We start from the raw sequence: 16,675 nt of genomic DNA on the forward strand, positions 1-16,675 counted from the left end.
GGGTGCTCTTCTTCAGAAAGCTACTTCTTTTTACTGACTGGAACATAGACTAGAGAAATAAACCATCTGTCTTGCAAAGATTGTTACTTCGTAGGTGGGGCAGAAAGAAGAGTTGCATCGGTCAGACACAGTTGGTGCTGACAGCCATATTAAAGTCTGCAGTTCACCAGTTAGAACTTCTTTGAACTCCTGACTTAGGTGGAGAGTTTAATCACATTTGTTTCTTTATCATAGATGATGTGACTACTTTCAATGCATATGATAGTTTGGCTGTGGCATAGAATATAGAAACAGGTGCTTGAGACTGGATCTAAGGGGACATGCAGTGCTGCTCAGCAGATGTATTTGTGACTTGTAGGAAAGCAAAGGGCACTTTCTGCCTTCAAAGTACTTGAGAACAAGTAACAAAGTGACTGTGGATCTAGAGTGGAGGGGAAGGTTTCCCTCATCACAAAGGGGAAAGTAACAGCATGCTTATCAAACCAAAAGAATGACCTATGAAAACTATGGAGATTTCTGCAGTTGGGCCACAAGCTGTGGGCAAAAATAATCTGTTCTGCTTTAGATAAAAGATTCTTTGCCTTGTAGGAAGCAACTGGTTGAACTAAGCATTCCAGATCTTACTATATCATAACTCTAAAGAGGAGAAACCCTTGTTTGCATTTCCAAGAAGCTAAAATGAGAGGTTGCAAGTAGTAGCACCTTCAGTGCTTGTGTGTGTAGCGCCTTACAGAGCAGCAAACCCACTTATGACCTGGCTGCCCGTTTCACCTTGAAGGTCTAATGGTGAACTGGCTGCACACTTGAGGAGTCCACATGGAGTACGTTGGTGCTTTTTGGCCAGTGCTGCTGGTGATGCCAGAGGTGTGTGCAGAGAGCTGCTGAATATTTGAGTGCTCTTGGTTTCAAATTCAGGTGCTTTGAATTTGCTGTTTTGTTTGCCCATTACAATGTTTGGAAGAAAGGAAGGGGTCATCTTTGGGGCTACAGTATCCTGTTGTCTTCAGTATTTTTTTGTTCAGAAACAATAAAAACAGAGGAACAAAGTAAGTTTACATGTAGTTTAATACATTTAGCTGACACCTAGGCTGTACAATGCTCCAAAGTGTTAAGGCACAAATTGTGAAAAAGATTTGGTCTCAAATACTTGCAGAGTACAATGATTACAGGACAAATATCTGGCAGCTGTAGTGAGACACTTCACAACACTAAAGCACTCTATAGTGGTACACATGAAAGACTCAGGCCACAATTATGGCTGCAACTGTTTGGAACAGCTTTCTGGAAGCTGTATTTATATGCAGCTGGATTTCTTCATCTGAATGTAGTGAGGTTGCAATTTGTGCTTATTTCTGGTAACAGTTAAAATGCTGCTGTCTTATAAAATGTAATACGATATTGAAAACTAGTACCTTTCAGTCAGCACTATCATATAACTTACTATAAAACTCCTGTGTGACTTACCCAGCTAAGACACTTGTTTCAGACAAGGACTGCTGTTATCAAACTGTAATTAGCAAATAGTAATGGTGTAAGTAGTTTAGCTAAAAAAAAGTCATAATTTTCTTTAGAAAATTCTTAAGGAAAAATATTTTTGGCTAAAAGCTGTTTATTCAGATTTGTCACAATTGTCTTTCCAGATACGGTAATTGAGTGCAGAAGCCATGGTTAGCCAAGCTAAATAAGGAACCATCAAATAAGCCGCTGTTTTGTTGATGTTATACCAGGAAGCAGTTGTAGCTGTTGCTGTACCAGTTGTGAGCAGGAGAGTCACCAGCCCCTGAAACACCAGGAAGGTGGTTAGTGTTGTTTTACTTTTGCATTTTCTTGACTAGATAGTCGAGATATTTGTCTGGCTCTTCCCAGTTAGCTCTGACACTTGATGTATGCCTCTGTCACTTATTTCTTCTCAGAAACTAGCTAGCGAAAAAGATTTCTTCTGAGTTATGAGGTGAACTGACTCATAACAGTCAGAAGAAAGGGCACAGCATCTGGGAGCAGATTAAAAAAAAAAAATCCTTCTCACCTATATATACCCTATTTTTTTATTTATTTTTCTTTTTTGGTAGCAGGAAGTGCTACGTTGAGTAGAAACCCAGTGTGACTTTGAGCAAGTAAACTCACCCGGTGCTTTTCTGTTATAAATGCTTCCCAAAAGAGATGTCATAAGATCAAATTAATGATGGGTTGCAAAGTGTTCTGTTATTATAATGTTGCTTGTTTATTTAGGAAACCAGGCAAATAATAAAAACTACTAATTATTTTTGAGGCAAGCTGTTCTTCTTCAGACGGCAGAAAATTAGTCTGATCTAAAACGGATGCTGATTACGTGAGTAATGATAAACTTCTTATCACTGCTGTTTGCCAAAGAGATAGCTAGGAATTTTACTAAGGCATAAATGTTTACATTTTCAAGTCACAGAAAGCTCTTATCAAAGGGTGGCAGAAAGAGCTACGTGAAATCTAAACATTCACGGGTGCTGTAGATACATAAATTCTCACAGGTGGCTGTTAGCATGCATAAAGAAAAACTTCTGCAAGCTGTATTCTATACTGATTACACAAATCAGGTTCAGTTTCAGGGAGACAAAATTATAACCACTTGTGTTTTAGCACATTGCAAGTGACTGCAGAATTGTATACTGAAGAGGCTTACTTATCCACTTACCCATCCCATTTTGTGAGCTCTAAAAAATATTGGAGTCCACGCCCAGTTTAATGCCAGCTGCCCTGCATACAGGCCCAGAGGAACCACTGACTTTTCATTGAAGCCTCCCAATTCCTTCCATACCAGGTAAGAGCTGTATCTGAAAAACGCAAATGTAAGGGGTAATTCATACACCGGTTAGAAAGCAACCACATATTCTTAATCAAATCAAATTACTTCAGTGTCAGAAACTAAAATAATTTGGAAAAGTAGATACCCAGGCACTACTTGACAGAATAAATGACTGCACAGGTTTGATCATCTGTTGCAGACAGCAAGATGGAGGGAGGAAAAATTCCCCTGTTCTGCCAGAGTTCTCATTTCTAGGTATGGAGGAGCAGATGACCTACTGCATTTCAGTCTTAAAAGAGAATGCTGTGCTGAAATGGAAGCAAGTCTAAGACTCAAGATAAAAGGTAAGTCTCTGAATAGAGAGGAAAAAAAATCAATACTGGGAGATGATGTTTTAAAAATATTGTAGTTAAAAGAAAGCTTTTTAAATAGATGAATACAGGAGAAGTAGGAATTGAGGTGAGAATGGACAAAATGAGGAACACAAGCATGGGTGGTGGATGGTGTTTGAGCAAAGAATGAACCCTCAGTCATGTTCAGAAGGGATGGTGAGGGGCAGGGAGGTACAAAGATGGGAAGGAACAAAGATTTTAGGACTTCTGTTGAAAGAACTGCAAGGAGCATCTAGCACCCTCCCTCTCTGTGGGACCCACCTATTGAAAGATCTTCCAAAAATGTTCTCAAGATTTTGTACAAGCCATCTTAATGCTACTCAAAAAGCAGTTCACTGGAAAGATTCCACAGTGTAAGCTGTCTTAAAGACAAGAATTCTTGAGATTTGTGAGACTGGCCAATGTAAGACTTAGTTTTGCATGGAAGGCGACAGATAGAAAAAGGAGTACGCATCATCCAAGACTCTTTTTTTTGCTCATTTGACTTTCCCATTAGACATTTCAATACACATGACTGCAGAACCATTCCAAGAGACAAGAGTCCCATGGACAAAATGCCAACACCTCAAATTATACTCGTTTCAGAATTAAAAACTGAATACAGTCCATCTTGGTAGGAGTCCTGGTAGGCATGTGAACTGGACTGTGCACTTCACTGGACAGCAGGGGGCTCATGTAATTTCTACTGGTAGTGGAGCAAAGATGGATACCAACTCCTAAGCGTTACTTCTTTAAGGAGCAAACACTTGTAGGAGTGTTCGTATGTAGGCCATATAATAAGGATATTTTGGGTCTGACCAAGTTGGTGACCCCAGCTTGCTTCTTGACCACTTCTTTCATAAAAAACTAAACAATGCAACTCTGGTATCCTGGCAGTTTGACTACAGAGAATATTTAAAAATATATTCTTTTGGGAGGGAAGAATGAGAAACTTAACGGTTTCTCTTTGTAAAAGGCATCAGGACCCAAGTCAGTTTCTAAGTGACTTAACAGAGCTACAGTGTGGACTTAAGAGTTGTTGATACATCTAACTTTCACTAAAGGCAAAGGTCATTATGCACAAATTTATTTGGGAACTAAACATCAAAGAAAAGCATGGAAGCTTATTAAATCTTGCTTTTAGTTAGAATCTCTTGAATATATTAAAAGCAAGAAATAACTAAAGGAACTAGGAGTCTTGATTGTTCCAAGGAATGTGTGTGGCAGGACAGATTACAGAAAAAAATGCCTGACAATAAATATGCCTTTTCACTGAGTTAGATTGATGGTCTCGGTTGTGTACTATATATCTCAGAATATACTGCTTCTGGTATTTTCAAAGTAAGCTGATAAACTGTCACAATCAGGATTTTTAAAAGATTTAATTTGGTGTCCAGATTTAGTGATGAGAAATCAGGAAACAGGCTTATGAACTGTGGCGGTCAACTTGAGAAGAAGGCCCTTCATGGGAAAGTGAGTTTTTTCTTGTTTCTTTTTTATCCCCAGGACAGTAATGTTCTGATTCAAATATTAACTCTCTGAATATACAAGAGAAAAGAGCCAATTAAAAAACAAAACAAAGAACCTCTGTAAGAGTGCGCAAGTTTAAGATCAGTCAGGTACATTTTCAGACACTGGATCATTGCTGTGTTTTGCAACAGGTGTTGTAGTTATCCTGCAGGTTGTCTTAAATGCCACATAATATTGGAAAAGATTTGGTTTCTTTGAAACTTCATATAGTTAAGCCAGCGCTATGTACAAGATAGAAATCACTTAAAATTCATTGACATGATGGAAGAAATGAGAGAGGTAAACTATAAAAGGCATATTATAGCCTAAAAATTAATACTGTGGGTTTAACAACAACGCATATTTGATAGCTAGGGAAAAAAAAAAGTTGAGTCTTGGATCATAGCTAGTTCTTAATGAACAAGTGCAGAAGGAACACAAAGCATCACTTACTATTTGCTGGCTGCACCAGCCTCTGCCGAAGCTCCTGAGCAGAGTTAACATAAAACCATGCTTTGTTGGGTGGACAGCTTCTGGAGCAGTCTGTGAGAAGTGACAAAGCTGCCCAAACAATCTCCTGAGACAATCTACTTCTATAAATATTTTTGCTACATCTTATTAAAAGTAACAGCTGCCAAAATATAGTATTAAACATTTACAGTACCTGTGGGAATGGTATTTGGCCTCATGCTTTCCTGTTCATTTGACAGTAATTGCTTTGCTGTCAAGTATTTTAAACCAGTTAAATAAAGAGGCAGCAGAGGGTTTCTGACATCTATAGTTTAACAGCCCGCCAGTTTTATTTGAAAGGACATGTATGTTAGTTTTGATTTTGTTTTCTTTTAATTGAGCTCTGTTAGAACAGTTCTATCCTTTTTTCATTTTCCTGAAACTACTGAAGGACATGCTTAGAAGAAATCCTAGAGCTTCCTCACTCTATTGCTGCCAGCTTGGCAGGTCTTCCCCTCAGAATGAATAAGGAAAGCAAATTAATGACAGCTTTTCAAACTCCTGCTTTTGAAGTGGATACTTCAAAATATCCTATCAAACCCACACACAACTCCCCAAACATGTTCTTACCTGTTACACAGGTAGCTTGACACAGTTTCTTACAAACATACAGCTACAGGAATACAATAATAGTTTTCTGGTCTAGCATTATAAAAAAAAAAAAAAAAAAAAAAAACTTGAAGATCAGCTAAGTGTGTTGATACAATGTGAAAAACATACCCCATAGATGTATAGAGAGTTCCCCAAACAGGAGCAAACACCCAGTTAGGTGGATGCCAGGATGGCTTCTGCAGAGATTCATACCACACTGGGATTTCCTTTTTGGTTATTGTGCTTCCTAAAAATCCTCCTGCATGGGGCAAGAGTGTGAAGCCCACTGCGGGGGCCCAGGCTGGTACCACTTCCATCGAGATAGTGATTCTGAAACAAACCCAAACAAGTTGATTAGCAGAGCAACCTTAAAATGAAACCGTGAAACTATTCAATTTTAAGTAGATTTTAAAAATATACACATGTAGGATCTGATCCCCAGCCTTGCCTTGTCACTCAGAAAGAGTGCAGCTGAAATAAATGGATCTTTTATCAGCTTCACTGGACAATACTCACCTGCATATAGGAATCTATCATTCACATTCTGGTGTTTTTTGGTGGTTTTTTTGGTTGGTTGGTTGATTTTTTTTTGAGCCTTTGCTTTCCCCTTAACTTTGTGCAGTAAGACTGCTGAATATAAGACTGCTGAATTTTACCTACGTACTCATTCATGGGTGAGAATAATTATGCCAGAAGAATAATGCAGTTTGATATCATATTAAGTACACTTGGAAAAAAAATGCCCAAAGAAACTTATTTTTGTATTTACCACAAAGTTCATTCACTTACTGGAATGGTGCAGTCAAAAGTGATGAAGTGGATAAAGTGTGTGCTTGCCTGTGCTCAAGCAAAATAATTTTATACACTGTTACATTTTTAGCCTCTAAGGGTGCTGAGGATGCTCAGGGGCTAGTAAGATGGGTGTGGTAAGTAGCAGACACTTGAGAAGCTGCTCAGAAAACATGCACTAGGGAGGACAAGGAGAAAACAAGCACTTAAATGATGTTTTGCTGAACAAGGATGGAGATCTTAGTGGCTAAATGGGGCTTCTTCAAAACACAGGCAATCAGTTGCAGCTATCTCAGCTGCTAAAGCCCATAAAGTATACTGGATTAAATTTGCCTACAGAGGTAACATGAAGCAAGGCCTTGTTCCGGCAGGCTGAGCTGCTTTAGTTGGAGTACAGGCAGCAACAGAAAGAGTAAGGAAGTAGGCAGGGAAAAGCTTCATCACAAGTTGTCTGGCAAGAAGTCAATTGCTACAAAAGATCTGTGTTTAGCTAGTTGAAATGCAAATAGATGAGAGGATTATAAAAAGGGCAGAACCAAAGCACATCATTTTTCAAATGTACAGTGGTCAAATACACCAAATTCCTGTTAATCTGTTAGGCAGCAGGGACAGATGGCAGGAAGGGATCCTAAGATGGCAAGAGGCTAGGGAAGCAACAGGGAAAGGGAAGCTCTGGAAACCCTGGGACAGAAAGTGTTAGAGCCACCAGTATTTCAGAGGCACGTCAAAGGAAAGTGTCCTGTTGACTCAGCAGTTGTCCTGGCCTACATATAAAAGTTTTTATTGCTACAGTTGTGTCTGATGGGATGGGGAGACAAGGTGGGAAAGTGGAAATCCCACTTGTAACAGGTGTGCTTAAACTAATACAATGTTGCACACATGATGTTACATTGTCACAGGGCTGCTGATACCCTGGATTTTTATTTAGGGAACAGGTAGGAACTCAGCAAGAGAGCTCCCTTTTTTGTTGCTTTACTCAGGGGTCTCCCCATCCGGTTACACAGATTTAATGAGGAGACTTCAGTAGCTGGGACCACAAACCAGGCTGAGAAGGATCGAGAAAATTTCCGGTGATAGGAGCAAACAATTTTTGAAGGCAGAACAGCGTAGAGGGACTGGTAAAGCATGCAGGATTAGCAAATTTGTAAGGAGTAAACAGGAAAGGGCATGTAGGCTGCTGTGCTCTGAGGATGCCTCAGAGGAGAGCGTAGGAGGGCAGTGAGTGGGAGTGCATGAAAAAAGACAGCAGCCAAAGCAGTAAGACTGTCAAAAACAGAAGAAAAGCATGAAGTGGTGAAAGACAAACTGTAGAGAAAAACACAGAACTAAGACCGGGGAGAATGGAAGAGGGAGAATGATGTGCTAGCCTGCTGGAACTGCATTAGTTAGGTCTTGGGTGGAGGATGGACAGCAAGGAAGGGAGGAAAAGCTCTGCATAGCTCATTGCTGCAGTCATTGCTGCCGTACTTTCTGCCTCGTGTATTCTTCCTGCTGTTTTACTGGGAGCACCTTAAGTGGAGCAAAGGAATTAATGCATTCTCTCACACCTAGATCTGTATGGTTACTTTCCTGCAGGAGCTGCAGAGCATGCTACTTGTTGCTAAGACTGACAGCATCAAAGGCTCTGCCTTTGGGATAAAAGGGAATTGCTTTGTGCAGGAGCAACGAGGTGTAATGGGAACAAGAGCTCCAAACACAACGGTTCCCTCTGGTTGCCTTCAGACAGTAATTCACAAAGGTTAAGTCAGAAGTAGAAAGCTGCTCAGATCTCACCAATTTTTATTCTGTTGCTTTTACTGTGAAGAAAACACCAGGCCTTACTTTGTACACAGATGGTACAGTGCTGGTCATTGGTGCAGCTCCAGCATGGCTATCAAATACTAGCACTTTTTTTTTAAAGTGATAAGCAAGGACCCCAAGGGTTTTATGCTTTATTTAGACAAAAATATCAGGGTAGTTTGCTGCAGGTATTAGGCAACTGGACTTTGTCAGGTGTTGTTCTTTCTGTCAGCTTCTCCCCAACGAAAGAAGTCTGAAAGTGTTCTGCTAGCCAAAAGTGCTAAATGCTATCAAATTGGAAAAATAATTCTCTGCTGCAGTCAGTAAATAAATGACGCAGCTGCAAGTCTGTCCCTGTACATGTCGGAGGAAGAATGCTAAAATAATTAAGTGACATGAGGAAGAAAATCAGGTAGGCAAACAAGTGGTAAAGGCACAAAGCAGAGAAAGGGAAAAATCAAGCTGTGCATAAACAGGAAAGGGGAACAGACAAAAGTGAAGAAATTAAACATACTGACTTGAATTCAATGTTGGTGTCCTATTATTTTGACTACTGTTACTACTAATTTGTATGGTATGTTTTCTAGTAGCATTTCTCAGGACTTCCCAAGCATTGCAAAATGCTCTCTCCTGTATAGTACCTAGCAGAAAGAAGAACAAAGCCGTGCAGCACAGTTGCAGGGTCACTCCAGTAGACCACAGCTGTCCAGCAGCAGTGGCAGTTCCTGTCTTTAATTCCCCAGAAGTTAAATACTAGTATCAATTTCCAATAAAAAGCAATAGGGGAGCCACACTTGTTCAACTTGTTCACTTTGTTAGAAGCTGTGTCCATCTTTCTCTGGCTACTTGCGGCAGGTCTTTAGTGAGAGGAAGTAAAAGGAAGGGATGCAGTGGAGACTCGATGGATGAAGCTTAACAGACAAGCAAAGCAACTGAAATGGCAAAAGATCATTCAGCAATGAAAGATGCACATAAGGGAAGGTGCTGTGTATGAAATCCCAACGTTAGGTGACAAAGAGAGGAGGAAAGTGGAAAAGGTGAAGGGTTCTGAGTGATACAATCTGGTCTCAGAAAAGCTTGTGCAAATAAAGTTTCTGTTTTGACCTTTTACCACATGCAGTTTGGCAGCCCCAGCCTGGGTCCACGCTGCCACTCAGTGCTGTAGCGTTTGTGCAGGTAGCTATGCAGCATGAGATCTGTGCCACCTTTATGGAATGCCCAGAAAATTTGTGAAAGTAATGTAGTCAAAGAGTTTGTAAAGGATTACCAGCCATGACTTTCTTTTAATGTAGTGTTCTACTCAGCTTCATTGGAATTAAGCCTGATTCTTATAGATTTAGGACTGAAAACCTTCTCAGTTTTTACAATCAACTATGATGAGGCAACTAAGTTTTGTTTTGTTTTTAGTTAATACTATATTATTGTTACAACTAGAATAGCTTATTTGGAATCACATAGTGTAGCCATCCAATGCTTGCAGAAATGTATCGGGACCAAGGAAAGCTCACAGTTACTGTACATCAGCTGGGTGGCAGGGAAGGGGATGATCATACAGGGCAGAAAGGAGCTGATGGAATCCTTCAACCATTTGTTTTCTAGGCTTACAAATATGCAGGGACTACATTTGGAAATATCCAGACATTAAGATAAACAATTTTCCTTCACTGATTTGTTTTGTTTGGGGCATGTCCTGACTTTTAAGCACATGTAAACACCTGAAGTTACTCAGTGATAACTTGCATGGCACAGACTTGTCAGCACAGCCCCTCTGGCTGCATCTGCATTACAACCTACAAATAATTACTATTTTCCCAGTGATATCCCAACCCCACTTCAGGGTGAGATCAGGTTGCACAATACTCTCGCACCCTGATTTTCATACTGAAGAAACTTGGGTGTCTCTGATTGGTAACTGCAGTGTGACCAGCAGGTAATTTTAACTCTGCTGCTAAACCACCACAGCTGGAAATCTTCACTCCCCACACACACTGAACTTGCTTATTTCTGTTTCTGCCCCTTATTTCTGCCCTCCAACGTTTTCTTCATAATCCCACCCATTTTCGATTTAGCCCTAGTCTGACTGCAGCAGGACAGTTTGTTTTACAAATGTTAAAATATTTTTTTCTAGATATTCAAAACAGCTGACTTGCCAAAAGATAGTTCCAGCTAAGTAAAGTACCAGGTAAAAAGGAGGAGGGAAAAAAATATTGCAGCTTGCTGCCTCATGGGCTTCTATCTTTTTGCAGGTTGTTTCTCTGTGTTGGTGTTAACATGCAGAAAGTAAAACTGAAGCTTTCTGTGTCCTCCTCTCTTTTATCTGGAAAAGGGGCTGCCCAGGGAGAGAGGACAGGGTGTGGAATGGGGGACAGAAGATGCATCATGGCAGAGGAGGCTGGTGAAAAAAGAACTAGAACACTTCTTAGCTTCCAAAGGCTCTGCTGGGCTAGGGAGCAGGTCTCTGAAAGTCAGATGGGTCCCTTCCCCTCCTCAAGCCTGGGCGCTGCCAGAGAGAATAGGAGAAATAGGGAAAGGCCAAGCTACCTCCAAGGCATTTTTTATATCCCTGTTACGGCAAACTTCTGACTAATCCCCTTCTTGTGCAACTTAATGCTGGCTACCCAATCACACAGGGCTTAAATCACAGCTATTGCATTAAAAACACTAAGGAAAATTCTCAACAAGGCTAAATCCCCAATGCAGCTCTGGAGTTTCTGGTCCTGGGTGTTTTGAGATGGATTGACAAAGCTGCAAAAGTACGGGGGGGGGGGGGGGAGGGAGACAGGGGATCCCCTAAGATATATACTCACCCTCCCATCCTCTATAGTGTCTCATTTTGGGGGCAGATATGTTCCTACCCAGGGCTGAGAGGCAGCATGCAAATCTTAAGTGGAGTAAAGCTTTTCCTTACATAGCTATCTGAAGAATTAAAGAGTGCATGTTTAATTTATGATAAACCTTTGAGATCTGTTGTTGCTTTAATTCCTGGGAAACTGTGACACTAAAAGTAAAGTGTTGTCGCAGTCTGTGATGCAGAACATGGCTATCACAGAAAAAGCAGTCTTATCTTTGTTGATCTTGAGTAATAGCTAGAACAATATCGGGTATGTTTTTCAGAAATAAGGGACTTCTACAGTCAATTGTATAAACAGAATATAAAACAATATAACAGAATATAAATACAATATAAATGCCTAACAAGTGTATGTTTATAATATGTATTTATAAATTAAAAAACTGATTGTATTTATTTAAGGATACAATGTGAGTAATACAGGTATCAGGTTTAGAGACAAAACAGATCTTACCACCCAGGTTACACTTCTTTTGGGATGGCAAATTTATGATTTACTGAAGTGACCAGATCCACATACTGTGAACAGAAACTTATGCTAGAATACCATCTTCCCAGGTGACAATTTGCTGCATACTGCTCAATGTCTTCTAACTTTCCCTCTGTAAATTTGTATAATATTCTCTGCACGCATTGTATTTGAAAGACAAAAACTACTTTCCTTTCAAACAGCTAGCTACCTAACCTCCTGCTGCAGATTCTTCTTGTTAGTCTACCCACTTTGAAACTGTCATCTGTATGTGTATGCTGTAAAAAAATTTAGTTTCCCTTGGATAGTTCTTGTTTAAGTGATGCCCAGGCCAGCTTGCCAGGAATTCCTTAAACACAGTAAAATGACGCAGAAGTGCTACACGAGGGATGCTTTAATAGCAGCAGATGTTCATGATCCACCAACACTGGTAAGCATCAGGTGCTTTGCAAGCAGTCTGCGCCCTTTCTGGCAAACCAAAAAGGAAGCAATACCGCGGAGGTGGGCTCAGGCTTGGGCTGCCGCAGTGGTTTACAGGACCCAGACTTTGCCCCAGGCACTGCCTCTGAACCCCTAGATGTGAAGGTCACAACCGTGAACCTTCCCAGGGCATAGTGGGCCCACGTAGGATGAGCTGCAACCCTGGCCTCGTGCAAAAGGGGCACCTCTGGCTTCTGGAGCTCGTAGGGCAGCTGCCAGAAACAGCGCCTCAAAGCTCTGCAGTGCAGCCTGAACGCAATGAGAGCAACAGTTGGTTACCCTGAGAGCTTTCACTGAGGTGTAACCGCAGACTAGCCAGCCTAATAACTTGCTGCCCGGGTGCCTGCTCTTGGTTGAGCATGAGGTATCACCGCTGCTTTTGTTACAGGCAGAGGCAGACGTGGAGCAGGATGTAGTCGTGCATTGCTGCCTGTGCATTTCAGTTAACTGTTGAGAAACTCAGGGTTTTTTTCCAGGTATTTTACCTGGAAGTTGACAAAAACAGAGGAAACTATCTAACAGAGAAATGTAGGATAGAGATTAGAAAAGCAAGCAAAATCTGCCCACCGTAATCCTTCTGAATCGGCCTGAATAAAAAGTCAACACAATGTCTTGCAGTTCTGATCCATTTCCCATCTGCCCTGCTAAACTAATACAATCTACTTTGTTAAACTGTTTAGTGATGTCAGACTCGCTGCTTGCTACTCTTTCATAACCTTAAGCTATGCAAAGTCATTGCACAACTGCAACTTTTGCATGGCTACTTTCATTTTTAAAAAAAAAAATATTCTCGCTGTTCAGTGCTCAAGTCAGTATGGTGCATTTTGCTCCATTTTATAAGAATTGCTTGGAAATTGAAAAACCCAAGTCCTTTCTCGCAGCCCTGAAGATACATACGTGTCCGGTTAAGAAGCAGAGAGGCACCGCAAGAGGACACCTGCCGCCCAGCAGCACTCTGAAGTGATATTCACCGAGCGGACAACGGGAAAACTCACAAAGAAAAAAATAGAAGAAGAAAAAGAAGCTGAAGAAAGAAAAAGAACAGCTTCCTCCTCCTCAGCTCCTTTTTGGGGGACAAAAGGCAGCAGCAGCATTTTCCGTGTCAAACAGCGGGCTCCCAGCCAGCTCTCTCCTCGGGGTCTCGCCTTGAGCCCCCCGACTCTGTCCCCACTGCCCCTGCCTCGCCTCAGCGCCGAGGGCCCCGCGGTCGCCCCCCGGCGGGCCCGGCCGTTACCTCCGCTCCGCTCCGCTCCCGCCGCTGCTTCCTGTGCCGGCAGGCGGCCAACCCTGCACCTCCCACCGGTGGGGCCCGCCCCGAGGAGGGACCGAGGGCGGCTCGGCTCGGCTCGGGCCGGCTGAGGAGGAGGAGGAGGCCGGCCGGGGGCCGCCTGATTCCCGTGGCAACGCGGGGAGAGGCGGCCGGGCGGTGGCCATGGGCAGCTGGGCCGCGGCGCCATGGCGGCTGGGTGGCTGCGGCGGCCTCCGCCGTGCCTCGCGACGGGCGGGCAGATCCCTGGCCGGCGGTGGGGAGCGGGCGGCGAGGCTGAGCGACCTGCTGAGCAGCTCGGATCGGGACGGGGGCGGGAGAGGAGGCGGCGGCGGCGAGGCGGGAGCGGCGGCCCCCCGGGAGGGCACGGTGCTGCTCTTTCCCGGGCAGGGCAGCCATTTCGTGGGGATGGGCCGCGGGCTGCTGCGGTACCCCGGCGTGCGGGACATGTACCGCCTGGCCGAGAAGGTGCTGGGCTACGACCTGCTCTCGCTCTGCCTGGAGGGGCCGCGGGCAGAGCTGGACCGCACCCGGCACTGCCAGCCCGCCGTTTTCGTCGCCTCCCTGGCTGCCGTGGAGAAGCTCAACCACCGGCAGCCTGACGTGAGGGCCGCGCCGGGGCCTGCCCTGGGCCTGGCGCCGCGAAATGGCGCCCCCGGCACTCCCCCCAGCGGCTGCCCGTGTCCCCTCTCCCCCGCAGGTGCTGGAGAGCTGCGTGGCCGCTGCCGGGTACAGCGTCGGGGAGTTCGCCGCACTTGTGTTCGGAGGAGCCGTGGACTTCGCGGAAGGCTGGGGAAACGTTGTGAAGCCGCTTGTAGGACACCCCCCTTCTGTCATCGCCCTCCACCCGGCTCTTTTTTGTTAAAGTTTACTTTCTGCTTACACCATTCTCTCTACAACTACCTGAAAGGAGTTGTGGGAAGCCGGGAGTCAGTCTCCTCTCGCAGATAACTAGTGATAGGACTAGAGGGAATGGCCTCAAGTTGCATCGTGGAGGTTTAGGTTGGAAATTAGGAGACATTTCTTCTCAGAAAGAGTAGTCAGGCACTGGAGTGGGTTGGCCCAGGGAGGTGGTTGCAAAAAGTTGCGCCAGGGGAGGTATAGGTTGGATATTAGGAAACTTCTTTACTGAAAGGGTTGTTAGGCATTGGAATGGGCTGCCCAGGGAAGTGGTTGAGTCACCAACCCTGGAGGTCTTTAAAAGACGTTTAGATGTAGCGTTTAGTGTTATGGTGTAGTGGAGGACTTGTTAGTGTTAGGTCAGAGGTTGGACTAGGTGATGTTGGAGTTCTCTTCCAACCTAGATGATTTCTGTGATTCTGTGGTGGAGTCACTGTCCCTGGGGATGTTCCAAGGAAAGGTTGGACCTGGTGCTTAGGGACGTGGTTTAGTGGGGTGACATTGGTGGTAGGGGGATGGTTGGACCAGATGATCTTGGAGGGCTTTTCCAACCTTAATGATTCTATGATTCACTTTAATTCACGTAGCGTTACGCTTGAAAGCATCAGCGTTTAAACGGGAACGAGCAGCCACCGCTTGTGCGTGCTGTGACAACCGTAGTGTCAGCCAAGGCCACGTTTACCTGGCTCTACCTTCTCTCTCCCTAGCGCTGTATGAGTGAAGGTGCGGTGCTGAAGCTATGCAGAAGGCGTCGGAGGCTGTCCCAGTGGGATGCTGTCAGTGATTGGCCGGCCGGAGGGCAAATTACAAGTTTGCCTGCTTGGAAGCTCGCAGGCACTGTGAATCGCTGGTATAGAAAACACCGTATGTGAAATTTCAAACTATTTGTTTCCAGACAGCAGAGTCTTGCGGGACACTTGCAGGTATTGCTACAGATTAAGTGATTTAACATTTGGTTGAATTTAACATTTCAGTATTTAAAACTTCTCCTTTCCGCATCTATGTGGAGGTGAACCTGTGTGGCAAGAGTTGGTCCAAACAAAGTAGTTGCTTTGTGATGTTTGTTTGTTTTCTAGTGTGTGCTCAGTTGTTGGGTAGGGAAAGGAGTTGTTTTGTCATGCCAAGTCTAGTGAGGATTGTTCTTGTGGGGTTTGTGGGGTGAGCAAGTAAAATTTTATCATGTGAGACTCACTTCTGTCTCTCTTTTGTAGGCTTTGAAGTTTTTGCAGGAGGAATGCCCGAAAATATTATTTTACACGTACGAAAATGCTTCCGGTCAGTGGTGCTTTTCACACACGACTTATGGAACCAGCAGTAGAGCCATTGGCTGAAGTCCTAAAATGCATTGAGATTCAAAAACCCCTGATCTGTGTCTATTCCAATGTTGATAGCAAAAAGTATATGCACTCAAAACACATTCAGAAGCTGCTAATAAAGCAGATTGTTTCACCTGTGTTGTGGGAACAGACCATGCATTCTGTTTATGAAAGAAAGCAAGGAACAGAATTTCCTTACACGTACGAAGTGGGGCCTGGGAAGCAGCTAGGAGCAATTCTCAAAAGTGTAACCTAAAGGCCTGGAGGCAATATAGCCATGTAGATGTTTCAAAAGACGAGGAGTAACGGAGACATCAACAGATTTTGAGAAAAATCCATGCAACTTGTTTCTCTGTTATTTAAAATAACTTCATGCTCCTAAAAGAGGAAGTCTTAAGCGTTGGTTGCTTCTCGCAATGAGAAGAGCACCATGCTTGTCACTGCAGTGAACATTGTCCTTCCCTGTGTGCCTCGGATGTGGAACAAGAGAGCAGCTTGCAAAGTCGCTCTTCTACCTGTGTTGGGACTGCAAAACTGCCAATAACATGCCAAATAGTGTTCTGTTTGGCCTTAATCCTGCAAGCAACTTCCCCTCTCTTTTTTTCCTTTATTTTTTTTTAATTTGTGTGTGTGCATGCATTCAAGTTGCAGTCGGTAGCTGTCACTGCCAATTCCAGGGGTCCTTGGCCTGGGTTCTGGGCAGAGCTGGGTTGTTTGATGCTGGGTTGCCAAGGGATTGTATTTGGGATGCTATGGGGTGCATGATAGTTGGCCTGCAGGTCCACATGTAGAAGGAAGTAATTTTCCTTCCAGTTGTTCAATGCCGCATCGGTTGTGCTAAAATACCTCATATAGAATGAATGTTTCCCCAAATTAATAAACTTAACAGAATTCCCAGCCCTCCAAGAGGTGCAGGGTTCTGGAACCCTGACCAACCCTGCGATTGCATAGGCTTGAGCTTTAAATGACTTTTCTTGACAAAGCAGAACCAGGGGTGCTGGAAATGTCCTGCTGAGATCCTTGGGAGGGCAACTTTGTTGAAGGCGAGCCCTGCAGCAGCACTC

General features: G+C 43.6%; 2 protein-coding genes and 1 long non-coding RNA gene across 5 annotated transcripts; 1 reads left to right on the plus strand and 2 right to left on the minus strand.

Annotated features, from left to right (window-relative positions):
- Positions 1 to 1,050: 1,050 nt before the first annotated feature.
- TSPO (translocator protein) lies at positions 1,051 to 13,507 on the minus strand. 3 transcript variants are annotated; one of them, XM_040545075.1, is made up of 4 exons: positions 13,363 to 13,507; positions 5,890 to 6,090; positions 2,669 to 2,807; positions 1,051 to 1,780 (listed from the first exon to the last, which is right to left on the minus strand). In XM_040545075.1, the coding sequence occupies exons 2-4, from the start codon at positions 6,075 to 6,077 to the stop codon at positions 1,610 to 1,612; spliced, it is 498 nt and encodes a 165-aa protein (XP_040401009.1). In that variant the 5' UTR covers positions 6,078 to 6,090; positions 13,363 to 13,507; the 3' UTR covers positions 1,051 to 1,609. The 3 variants fall into 3 exon arrangements, with proteins under 3 accessions (XP_040401009.1, XP_040401011.1, XP_040401010.1); XM_040545077.1 differs by having other exon boundaries at positions 5,890 to 6,092; positions 13,356 to 13,466; XM_040545076.1 differs by lacking the exon at positions 13,363 to 13,507 and adding an exon at positions 13,026 to 13,113.
- On the minus strand, positions 3,662 to 5,491 carry LOC121064004. The gene is made up of 2 exons (XR_005816271.1): positions 5,113 to 5,491; positions 3,662 to 4,688 (listed from the first exon to the last, which is right to left on the minus strand). It is a non-coding gene; the product is annotated as an uncharacterized LOC121064004 (long non-coding RNA).
- A 32-nt stretch (positions 13,508 to 13,539) lies between the features above and the next one.
- Positions 13,540 to 16,189, plus strand: MCAT (malonyl-CoA-acyl carrier protein transacylase). Its single transcript, XM_040545073.1, is given in 6 exon segments — positions 13,540 to 13,998; positions 14,096 to 14,183; positions 15,003 to 15,140; positions 15,143 to 15,218; positions 15,507 to 15,850; positions 15,853 to 16,189. Coding segments are annotated over 6 exon segments (1,149 nt in total). The 5' UTR covers positions 13,540 to 13,560; the 3' UTR covers positions 15,918 to 16,189.
- The last annotated feature ends 486 nt before the right edge of the window (positions 16,190 to 16,675 follow it).

Source organism: Cygnus olor, chromosome 1, assembly GCF_009769625.2.
Source record: "Cygnus olor isolate bCygOlo1 chromosome 1, bCygOlo1.pri.v2, whole genome shotgun sequence".
Classification (NCBI taxonomy): domain Eukaryota; kingdom Metazoa; phylum Chordata; class Aves; order Anseriformes; family Anatidae; genus Cygnus; species Cygnus olor.